At 35.7% G+C, this 13024-nt stretch overlaps 1 protein-coding gene across 1 annotated transcript in view; it reads right to left on the reverse strand.

Annotated features, from left to right (window-relative positions):
- The window catches only part of DCHS2 (dachsous cadherin-related 2), a 265954-nt gene that overhangs the window by 39588 nt on the left and 213342 nt on the right, over nt 1–13024 (reverse strand). Inside the window, exon 14 of the mRNA XM_025385992.1 lies at nt 273–386. Coding sequence (XP_025241777.1) covers nt 273–386 — 114 coding nt within the window. The remainder of the gene's footprint in view (nt 1–272; nt 387–13024) is intronic.

Here is a 13024-nt window from a genome sequence, read left to right on the forward strand (position 1 = left end):
ATGGGTAAATGTAAGTGGAAGCTAATTTATCTTCAAAAGTTTGAAGGACAGGATAGACACTGTCTAATTTGGAAATATTAAGAATATAATTCTTAGTGAATATAAACAAATAGTCCTTGATTTCCCGCAATTTTTCATAGGCTAGCTTAAAAAATTCTTTCTTGCTTACTTTTTAAATTAGTTAGCTCTAACAATTTCTACTTTGCAAATTTTGCAGAAATAACATCAAACAGAGCAGAAAATAAAGCTATTATAGGGTAGAGAAGGATTACCTGACTTAGAGCACAGGGAAAGAACACCATCTTCATTTCCACTAAAAATTGAATATTTCAGGCTGTCCTGAACTGAGTCAGGAGCAAAAGCTTTTACAGTCACAATAGAAGTACCTGCAAAAATTAGGTAAAGAAAGAACTCCATTAGGATTAAAAAAATTTCATGGAAACAGAAGAGAAAGTACTGGTTATTTATTATTTGCCTACTATGTTTTCACTTGTTCATTCATTCAACAATAGCTTATTGTCTTCAGTGAGTCAGATCCCATGCTAGGTGCTGGGGATATACTAGCAAACAAGATAGAAAAGATCTGTGTCCTCATGGTGGTTATTAACTGGTATAACGAGACATACAATAAACCATTAAATCATACATAATCATAGAAAAGTTTTCAAGTGTGCCAGGCCCCTAGAAAGAGAAAAATAAGGTTACTTGATATAAGGTACTTCTTTTTCAGGGGAAGCACCAGACTTTAGAGAGGTCTGAGGACAGTGAAGGATAAGAAGCCATAGAAACAGCTGGAGGAAGAGGATTTTGGGAAAAGGAGCCACCACCACAAAGGCTGTGGGCTAGGAAAGGGCTTGGTTGGGTAAAGTACAACAAGTAGGGGAAGAGGCAGAAGGTGGAGATGGCAGGATAAGCAAGGGTCAGATTCTTGTAAGTGCAAAGGGAAGTCATGGAAGCATTTTAAGGAGTAGAGGAAAACATGATTTACTTTTTAAAAATATCATACTAAGTGCTGTGAGAACAGAGACGAGAAGGGTAAGAATGGAGCAGAGAGGCCAATTAAGATAATACTGCAATAGTCCAAGCAGGAGACAATGACCTAGGACTGTGGGATGGGAGATGGAAAGATATGGACAGATTAAAGACATTTGACACACTGCCCCAAAACATTGGAGCTAGGAGTGGGAAAGGAAGCTATAGGAGCATAAAGAGAAGAAATATTCCCTCAACCAGCTTCTGATCTAGCTGTCGGTAAAAGCAACCCAACTAGAGAGTAACCAACAACTTAACTGCAAGACATGAATTCATTCAAGATTTGTTCAGATAGAGCAGGGGCAAAGAGATAACTTTAAGGAAGAAACAGAAATTCAGTTAGGTATAGGAATTGGAAAGACAAAAGAGAAGGAAGTCCTTTTAAGTTATGGGAACAGACTAAATACCAACATGAAAGAAGAATTAGCAAGGACTGATAGAGGCAAGAAGGCAATCCTTGTAATTAGATATAGAATCAAATAAGGCAGGAGTGGGGAATAAATTTAAATAGGAAGAATAAATACAATGTGAAGAAGGGTAAGAGAGGTAGGCAAGAGAATGGGAGAGCTTGAGAGCCAGGGAGATAAGTGTGGCTTTATGTGAAGATCAGCTAATTTTTCTGTCAAGGGCCAGATATTAATTATTTGAGGCTTTACAGGTTACACAGTCCTGTTGCAAATACTCAAATCTGTTATTGTAGTATGAAAGTAGTCACAGACAATGCAGAACCAAGGGAGTGTGGCTGTGTTTCAATAAAACTTTATTTACAAAAACAAGTGGATGAGCAGATCCTCGCTTTATGTGATGGGAAGCAATGAAGAAATACAAAGTTCTTGAGGTAACTGATAAACTAAGAGAAGATGCTGAGTGCCTTTAAGGCAAACTGGGTAGGGCAGCTGTCTATATGGGAAGCTCTGGGGAAAAAAGTCATCTACAGCAGCTGGAAGGGTCCCAAGGATTCATTTGGTCTCCAAGTCAGTACTTTGATGTCCTTTTAATATTTCATGTCCTTTGCTGCTCATCTATCCCAGTTGTCTATGTGTCACCCTCCTAGGATTGCCTGCCTTGTTTCGTAAAAGTATTTTTTTACTTAATTTCATTTACATGAAATTTACATACAATAATCTGTACATATTTTAAATATACAGTTCTATGAATCTTGAAAATTATATACACCTGTGTAATCAGTATCATAAGCATAGAATATTTTCTATGATCAGTATCATGATCATAGCATATGTTCAACACCTCAAAATGTTTTCTTATGCCCATTTCAGTTTTCTCTCACTTTTGGCCCCAAGAAATCACCAATCTGCTTTCTATAAATTAGTTCTGCCTCTTAAATTTCATACACTTGTGAATTACACAATAACTGATTTCTTTTGCTCAGTATAATTTTTTGAGAATCAAGCATGTTATTTTATGTATAAAAATTCATGTAATTGTTATTGCACAGTAGTATTCTATTAAATGGAAAACCACAATTTCTTTTTCATTTACCTTGGGATGGGCATTTGAATTGTTTCCAGTTTTTGGCTATTATGAAAAAAACTGCTATGAACATTCATACACAAGTGTGTGTGTGGACCCATGTTTTCGCTGATCAAGGGTAAATACCTATGGTAAGTATACATTTAACTTTATAAGAAAATGCAAAACTATTTTTCCAAAGTAGTTGTATCATTTTACATTTCTGCTAACAACATATGAGAATTGCAGTTGCTCTACTAATATGGTTTGGCTTTGTATCCCCACCCAAATCTCATCTCAGATTGTAATCCTCATAATCTTCACATGTCGAGGGAGGCACCAGGTGGGAGGTGATGGGATCATGGGAGCAGTTTCCCCATGCTGTTCTTGTGATAGTGACTGAGTTCTCATGAGATCTGATGGTTTTATAAGGCAATTTTCCCTGCTCTTACTCGCTGTCTCTCACCTACTGCCATGTAAGGCATGCCTCTTCCCCTTCCACCATGATTATGTTTCCTGAGGCCTCCCCAGCCATGTAGAACTGTGAGTCAATTAAACCTCTTTCCTTTGTAAGTTACTCAGTCATGGGTAGTATCTTTATAGCAGTGTGAGAATGGACTGATACATCCACATTGACTGGTATTATCAATCTTTTAAATTGTAGCCATCTTAGTGGATATGTAGCAATATCTTACAGTGGTTTTAATTTAATTTCTCTGATGTCTAATGATATTGAGCAATTTTTCATGTGCTTATTGGCCACTTCCATCCCTCTTTTTAATTCATCTTTGGTCCTTGGCCTCCTGTTTTTACTCACCTACCATTTCTCAGAAACTTCCTCATAGTTCCACTTTTACACTGTTGGTGAAAATGTAAACTAGTACAACCACTATGGAGAACAGTGTGCAGATTCCTTAAAGAACTAAAAGCAAGTCTACGATTTGATCCAGCAATCCCACCTCTGGATATCTACCCAGAGGAAAAGAAGTCATTACACAAAAAAGACACCGGCATATGCATGTTTAGGGCAGCACAATTCACAATTGCAAAAATATGGAACCAGCCCAAATGCCCACCAATCATCAAGTAGATTAAGAAAATGTGATACACACACACACACACACACACACACACACACACACACCCCATAGAATACTACTCAGCCATAAAGAGGAATGAAATAATGGCATTCACAGCAACCTGGATGGAACTGGAGACTACTATTCTAAGTGAAGTAACTCAGGAGTGGAAAACCAAACATTCTATGTTCTCATTCATATGTGGGAGCTAAACTCTGAGGACACAAAGGCATAAAAATGATAAAATGAACTTTGCAGACTTGGGGGAAAAGATGGGGAAGTGAGGGATAAAAGACTATACAATAAGTACTATATACACTGCTTGGGTAATGGGTGCACCAAAATCTCAGAAATCACCACTAAATAACTTACTCATGTAATCAAACACCACCTGTTCCCCCAAAACCTATTGAAATAAAAATTTAAATGTAAAAGAAACAAAAAGCCAAATATGTATATATAGAAAAAATACGGTGTGTGTGTGTGTGTGTATATATATATATATACACACTAAAAAATAAATGGAAGATGCTTCCTCATAGTTCCTTTACTGGCCTTAGTCCTCTGATATTAGGCCTGTAACTTATGGCATCTATTTTACACTCCCAATCTTGCAATGACTCTGCTTCTTCACTTACTGTCATCCTGCCTCATAGGATGACACATACTGGTAAAAGTATGCACACTGTCCTTACTGGGGAGAGATGGATAGGGGGTAAGGCTATAGCAGTCTACCCTGCTGCTGGGTGCACAGTAACAGAGGCCATGTATAAGACAGTGGTAACAAGTCACAAGAGGAAAGTAAGAGGAAACATTTAAAAGGAACAGGAGCTGATATGGTGTCAGAGATGAGTATGGAGCAGGGCTCATCATCCCATATGCATTTGGGTAAAAGCAAGAAGCAGGAACAAATGAAGGGGCCAAATGGTGGAGGAGGCCAGAAAATATCTCAGACAGTCACTGTCAGCCTATTGCTGCTAGCAGGGAAAGGAGGCTTCAGGATACTGAAGATTCTGAGGTTTTCAAGAGAAGCTCAAAATTTTATATGTTTATTTTTATTTGAAATCTTTCAATTTCTAAGTGTTGGAAAATAATTTAATTTGTGGGGAAAACCCCACTATATTGGTTGAAAAAACACAGCTGCGGTGTGACTCCAGTTCTGAGTTTTCTTGTTTACCATCTCTGATAGAGAAGATAAATCTCTCCTCTTTTGTTACTAGCCCTTTTGGTACTTAGATTGTGCTATTAATTTGCCATCTAAGGACTTGTACTGAACATAGTTGAAGACTGATCTCATTTGCCTGCTGAAATTGGACTAAGTTCCATGACAGCAGAGATTTTCTTTTTTTTTTTTTTCTTTTTTCTTTTTTTGTTTATTTTTTATTTTTTATTATACTTTAAGTTCTAGGGTACATGTGCATAACGTGCAGGTTTGTTACATATGTATACTTGTGCCATGTTGGTGTGCTGCACCCATCAACTCGTCAGCACCCATCAACTCGTCATTTACATCAGGTATAACTCCCAATGCAATCCCTCTCCCCTCTCCCCTCCCCGTGATAGGCCCCGGTGTGTGATGTTCCCCTTCCCGAGTCCAAGTGATCTCATTGTTCAGTTCCCACCTATGAGTGAGAACATGCGGTGTTTGGTTTTCTGTTCTTGCAATAGTTTGCTGAGAATGATGGTTTCCAGCTGCATCCATGTCCCTACAAAGGACATGAACTCATCCTTTTTTATGGCTGCATAGTATTCCATGGTGTATATGTGCCACATTTTCTTAATCCAGTCTGTCACTGATGGACATTTGGGTTGGTTCCAAGTCTTTGCTATTGTGAATAGTGCCGCAAAAAACATACGTGTGCATGTGTCTTTATAGCGGCATGATTTATAATCCTTTGGGTATATACCCAGTAATGGGATGGCTGGGTCATATGGTACTTCTAGTTCTAGATCCTTAAGGAATCGCCATACTGTTTTCCATAATGGTTGAACTAGTTTACAATCCCACCAACAGTGTAAAAGTGTTCCTATTTCTCCACATCCTCTCCAGCACCTGTTGTTTCCTGACTTTTTAATGATTGCCATTCTAACTGGTGTGAGATGGTACCTCATTGTGGTTTTGATTTGCATTTCTCTGATGGCCAGTGATGATGAGCATTTTTTCATGTGTCTGTTGGCTGTATGAATGTCAGAGATTTTCTATATGTTTGTATTGTACATATTTTATAACTCTGTATTAGTTTTGCTTTGAAAATGTCGTATACTTGTGTATCATATGGTATCTGGCATATTTTGCTCAGTATAATTTTTCAAGAATAAAACATGTTTTTTGTGTGTGTCAAGTTTATTTCTTTTTACGAAGTAGATGCTTAATGAATATGGGAAGGAAGGAGGTTAAAAAGGGAGACAGTGGAGAAAGGACACTGATGTTTTCTAGCATGAGAGATTAGAAGAATCCTGGTCTCTGCCTACAGGATCACTGTAAGCCAACAGCAATTTTTTTAACTGATTTTTTTTTTTTTCAAATAACTCACTGCTATAATACCACATCTGATAGTGAGATTTGCAGTAGTTAGAAAAAACAAACAAACAAAACAACAAAAAACCACCCACTCAAGATCTTTGCTGAGCCATCTCATTGAACCCTCATACACAAGTCCCAGAGACCACAGTTTGAAACCCATCTTGCTAGACGTAATAACAAAAATGACTGCTAAACCAAGCCAAATTGATATTTTTTCTGGATATGTAAAAGGATTTTACTGAAAAGAACAGAAAAAAGAAAAGGCTCTGGAACAAACTGTAGTTTTCTCTAGAATTCTTTCAATGCTTAACACTCAAAAATGCAGTGATCACTATAAATATTAAAGGAAATAAGTATGTGATATTGCCTGCAAAACTGAAACTTCAAGGAAAGCTCAGTTTAAAAAAAGGCATAAAACAGAATTTGTTAAGGAAAAAGAGCAAGAAAACTCAACTAAATATATCACTCTCTTTACAAACATTATGTTTAACATAAACTGTAACAAAGTTTAAAAATTATTTATCAGGATTTCCAAATGGTTATTCTTTTCAAGCCAGTTACAAAGTCATTTAGTGACAAAGTAATGAATTATAATCAATCATGGTGGAATCAAGTTACTACACATATTGAGAACTCTTTGAAATTGGATTATAATCTAATGCTTATTTTATTGCATTTTGAGAGACATATTGCTAATATAAAAATGTCTTACATTTTGGTAGGAATATGCCTGTACAACAGTACAATACGTTTTATCCCCACTGCTCAAAGTTCTGTGCTTCCGGGTACAATTTATTTCCTAAACACAGGAAATTTTATTTCAACTGGCTTGTCATATAAGTCTTAAGAATGGCAGTAAGAAAAGAAACAGCTATGCTAACAAAAGAAACAATCTTGCTGACAGCCTTTTCTTCCATGGGTTAGAATGCATATCATATGCCCAATTACAAAAGAAAACATAGTGACTGCTTACATAGAAAAGAATAAAGATGAGTACAGAACTGCAAAAAAGAGTTATACCTGGCCTCTCTCATAAAGGAACAATCTTATTTTTATTGCAAATCAAATTTTTGTAATATCAAATGGAATTGTAAGACAAAAGAATTTCATTCAATGAAAATACTTCAAACTAAACATTGAAGTCAGCAAGAAGCTGCAAATGTTTTATATGTTCTTCCTTTGGCAAAGTCCAAATTGGGGATTCTCTTGAAAAAAGAGAAAATAACAAAAGGGACTAGAATCCTTCTAGGCATCTGCTTACTGTGAAAATTTTAAATAAAAGTCTATCTCTGGGCATATGGATGAAACTTAATATTCATTTCACAACATCAAGGTAGAAAGGGTAAGCTATGAAAACCAACACTGTACCTTCAATTCGAACGAGTTAAGTGAGACATACAGAATAATTTACCTTTTACATTTTCAAGCTTTTATAAATTTTACTTCAAGTCTAACACCATATTTAAAAAGTGTAAAACATTTAATGTTCTTGGTTTTTTCTTCTTTACAAAAATAGAGTTGTAAAACTCTGACCACTCACAGCAGCAATTTAAAAGCATAATTAGATAACAATTAATGCTATATGACTGTAAAAATCAATAATTATAAAAATATTTATGTAATTATGAAAACATTGTATGCATAGAAGTGCGTGAGTAAATAATTCTAGAGTTTTATGTTTGTTATTCTTAAGCAATGCCACATTTTCTTATTGATGACTGACTTGAGAGAAACAGATTTTCAAACATTTGGATGATTTTGAATTATCTGTTATCACTTAAGTGTACAACCATTGAAACTAAACATGTTGCAACTACTTAAGAAAAGTCCGGAGTGACATTAGCAAGATGGCAAAATGGGAAACCCCAGACCTTGCTGCGCAAAGGCACTGATTTAACAAGAACATATGTTCCAAAAAGCTTTCAAGAGAACTGCAAAACCAGTTAAGAAGTCATGGAACACCAGGCAAGCTCAAAACCAAGAACAGTCACCGTAGACATTGCATTTAATCCCCAGTGGACCCTCCCCCAAGCCAGCAACAGTGCAAATGGGAATAAACACACAACTTGCGTCTTCTCCACTGGGATAGAAAGAGAAGAGTAGAATATACATCCAACTTTATAGCTTTTGAGGGGACTGCCTGTGGAGATAGTTTCTGTGTTAACTTGGCTCAGAATACGGATGGGGAGCTAGCATACTTTGGATGCTTGAGGGTTGCTGAGAACAAAAGAGAACTCAGTGACTTACTGCAGTGTCAGAGAATGTGAAGTACTGCAGATAGATACCCGAGAGAGCAAGAGACTACAAGACCCTCAAAAAGAAACTGGCAAACCTCTCTAATTGGGTAGTCACGTACATAAGCCCAGTGAAGATTCATCTCCAGAAAAGGTTTAGGAGGCCCCCAGAATCTGTAGCCAGGCCAACTGGTGAAGATCTTCCTCTGCACAAATCCAGTCTGTAAAGACTAGAGAGGTGTTGATTTTTTTCAACTGCACAAATCACACCCCCACCCCCCCCAAAAAAAAAAGAAAAAAAAAGAAGGAATATGAAGAAACAAAACATGGCTGAATCAATGGAATAAAACAAATCTCCAGGTGCTGACCTGAAGAAACAGATCTATACATTACTTAACAAAGAATTCAGGGCTGGGTGCAGTGGTTCACGCCTGTAATCCCAGCACTTCAGGAGGCCAAGGCAGGTGGATCACCTGAGGTCAGCTGTTCAAGACCAGCCTGGCCAACATGGCATAACCCTGTCTCTACCAAAAATAAAAAAAAATTAGCTGGGTGTGGTGGCAGGCGCCTGTAATCCTAGCTACTCAGGAGGCTGAGGCAGGAGAATCACTTGAACCCAGGAGGCAGAGGCTGCAGTGAGCCAAGATTACACCACTGCACTCCAGCCTGGGCAACAGAGCAAGACTCCATCACACACACACAAAAAAAGAACTTAAAATAGTTATAAAGAAACTCAGTGCACTATAAGAGAACACAGACAATCAAATGAAATCAGGAAAGCTGCATGAACAAAGAGAGAATATCAATAAAGAGATAGAAACTGATTAAAAAAAAAAAAAAAACAGAAAATCCGGACCTGAAGAATAAAATAACTGAATTGAAAAATTCACCAGAGGGATTTAACAGAAGTGTTGATCACACAGAAGAATCAGTGAACTTGAAGACAGATCATTTGGAATTATCAAGTTAGAGGAACAACAACAACAAAAAAAAAAAAAAAAAAAAGAAGAAAAGTGAAGAAAGCCTAAGGAACTCATGGGACATCATCAAGTGGACCAATGTATTCACTATGAAAGTTTCAGAAGAAGAGGGAAACAAAGGAAAATGTGTAAAGAGCTTATTTGAAGAAACAATGGCCAAAAAGTCCCCAAATCTGAGAAAAAAAATAGACATCCATATTCATGATACTCAAAGAACTACACATAGGATAAATCCAAAGAAGTCTATATGAAAACACATTAAAATCCAACTGTATATGTCAAAGATAAAGAGAAAATCTTAACAAAAAAAAAAAAAAAAAAAAAGAGAGAGAGAGAGAAAGTGACTCATCCTAAACAAGGGAGTTCCCATAAGATTAAGTGGATTTCTCAGGAGAGACAGTAGAGATCAGAAGGGAGTAGGATGATGTACTCAAAGGGTTGAAAGTAAGAAAATTGCCAACCAAGAATATCATGTCATCTAAAACTGTCCTTCATAAATGAAGGAGAGGGGACTTTCCTAGATAAACAAAAGTTGAGGGATTTCAAGTCTGCTAAACCTGCCTTACAAGATATGGGAAAGTGAGTCCTTCAAGTTGAAACAAAGGGACACTAGACAGCAAATGAAAACACAAAAAAATATATACAACACTTGTAAAGATAAATATAATATGGCAATAGTGATGAAAAATCACTTTTATTCTGGTATAGAATTTAAAACATAAAAGAATAAAAATATAACTACTAACTAGGTTAATGGATATGAAATATAGAAGATGTAATCTGTAACACTGATAATATAGAATGTGTTGGGGGATGTAACAGAGCAGAGTTTTTTGTATGTAATTGAGCTTGAGCTGTTATAAGTATAAAGTAAATTGCTATTAATATGATATTTTATATAGCCTCCATAGTAACCACAAAGAAAATACGTACAGAAGAAACACAAAAGGAAATAAAAAAAATCAAGGTATGTTGCTACAAAAAAATTAACAAAACACAAAGGAAGGTAGCAAGAAAAGAAAACAAACAAGTGAAAAATAAGATCCAACTATATGCTGTCTATTAGAGACTCACTTTACAGAGAAGAACACACAAATAGGCTGAAAGTGAAAGGATAAAAATATTCCATACAAATACTAACCAAAAGAGTGTAGGGGTGGTCATACTTTTATTAGGAAAAATTGGCTTTAAGTTAAAAACTATCACAAGATGTAAATAAGAACATTATATAATAATAAAAAGTCCATTCAACCACAATGGAATGAAACTCAAAATCATTAGCAAAAGAAAAACTAATAAATTCTCAAGTATCTGGAAATTAAACAACACATTCTTGAACTACTGGTACATCAAAAGGAAATCAAAAGAAAATTTAGAAAATATATTGAGATAAAAACAGAAACAAAACATACCAAAAATTATGGGATGCAACGATAGTAATACTAAGAGGAAAGTTAATAGTGGTAAACGCTTACATTATAAAGATGAAATATCTCAAATTAACAATCTAACATTACAACACAAGGAACCAGAGAAAGAAAAAACTTAACTCAAAGTTAGTAGAAGGAAGGAAATAATAAACACTAAAGCAGAAATATATGAAACAATAGAAAAACAATAGAAAAAATCAATGAAACTAAGTTATTTTTTCAAAAAGGTTAACAAAATTGGCAAAGCCATAGCTAGACTAATGAGACAGAGACAGAAAAAGAGAGAGAAAAAACGAATCAGAAATTAAAGAGGAGACATTACAACCAATGCCACAGAAATCCAAAGGGATCATAAGAGACTAATTTGAACAATTATACAGCAACAAATTAGATAACCTAGATGAAATGGATAAATTTCTGGAAATATATAGCCTACCAAGACTGAATCATGAATAAATAGAAAATCTCAAGAAAACTTTAATTTGTAAGATGATTGAGTCAAGCAGCAAAACCTCCCAACAAAGAAAACTCCAGGACCAGACGGCATCACTGGAGAATTCTAACAAACATTTAAAGAATTAATGCCAATTCTTCTGAAACTCTTTCAAGAAATTGAAGAAGAGAGAATACTTTGAAACTCATATTATGTGGCCAGCATTACTCTCACTCCAAAGTCAGACAAAGATACTAAAGGGAATGAAAGTTTTCTTCAGACCAATCTCCCTGATAAATATGTATGAAAAATTTATCAACAAAATACTAGCAAGTATAATTCAACAGCACATTAAAAGGATTATACACCATGATCAAGTGGGGTTTGTCCCTGGGATGCAAGAATTGTTCAACATACAAAAACAAATTAATGTGATACACCACATTAACAGAACAAAAAATAAAAATTACATGATCATCTCAGTAGATACAGAAAAAGCATATAACAAAATTCAACATGCTTTCATGGTAAAAACTCAAAACAAACTAGGAATAGAAGGAAATTATTTCAACATAATAAAGGCCATATATAAAAATCCCACAGTTAACACAACACACAACAGTGAAAAACCGAAAGCATTTATGCTAAGATCAGGAACAAGACAAGAATGCTCACTTTTTTTTTTTTTTTTTTTTTTTTTAAGATGGAGTCTTGCTCTGTCACCCAGGCTAGAGTGCAATGGCACGATCTCGGCTCACTGCAACCTCTGCCTCCCAGGTTCAAGCGATTCTCCCTCCTCAGCCACCTGAGTGGTTAGGATTACAGGCATCCACCATCATACCCGGCTAGTGTTTGTAATTTTGTAGAGACAATGTTTCACCATGTTGGCCAGGCTGGTCTTGAACTCCTGACCTCAGGTGATCCACCCACCTCGGCCTCCCAAAGTGCTGGGATTATAGGCGTGAGCCACTACGCCCAGCCAGAATGCCCACTATTACCACTTCTATTTAACACAGTAATGCAAGTCCTAGCCTGAGCAATTAGATAAGAGAAAGAAGAAGAAGAAAAAAAAAAGCATGCAAACTAAAAAGAAAAAAAAAGTAAAATTATTTTGTGCAGACAACATAGTCCTATATGTGAAAAACCCTAATGATTCCACAGGAAAAACTAATAAACAAATTCAGCAAAGTTGCAGAATACAAAATCAATATGCAAATATTAGTTGTGTTTCTACCCAGTACAATAAGCAATCTGAAAAGAAAACTAGAAAAACAATACCATTTACATCATCAAACAGAATAAAATACTTAAGAATAAACTTAATCAAGGAGGTAAAATATTTATACATTGAAAATTTCAAAACATTACTGAAGGAAATCAAAGAAGTCACAAATAAATGGGAAACTATCTCATGTTTATGAAGTGGAAAACAATATTGTTAAAGTGTCCATAGTACCAAAAGGAATCTACAGATTCAATTCAATACCTACCAAATCTCCAATGTCATTTTTTGTAGAGTTCGTACAAGTTAACCTAAAATAAATATGGAATGTCAAAGGACCCTGAATAGTCAAAATAATCTTGAGAAAGTAAAACAAAGCTAGAGGCCTCACACTTCCTGACTTCAAAACACTTTACAAAGCTACACCAATCGAAATGTATGATACTGGAATAAAGACAGACATATAGACTAATGGAACAGAATATAAGGCCTAGAAATAAATCCACATGTATATGATCAAATGAACTTCAATAAGGGTGCCAAGGCTACAAAATAGGGTATGAATAGCATCTTCAACAAATGGTGCTTGGAAAACTGAATATCCACATGTAAAATACTGA

Source organism: Theropithecus gelada, chromosome 5 (genome assembly GCF_003255815.1).
Source record: "Theropithecus gelada isolate Dixy chromosome 5, Tgel_1.0, whole genome shotgun sequence".
Lineage (NCBI taxonomy): Eukaryota > Metazoa > Chordata > Mammalia > Primates > Cercopithecidae > Theropithecus > Theropithecus gelada.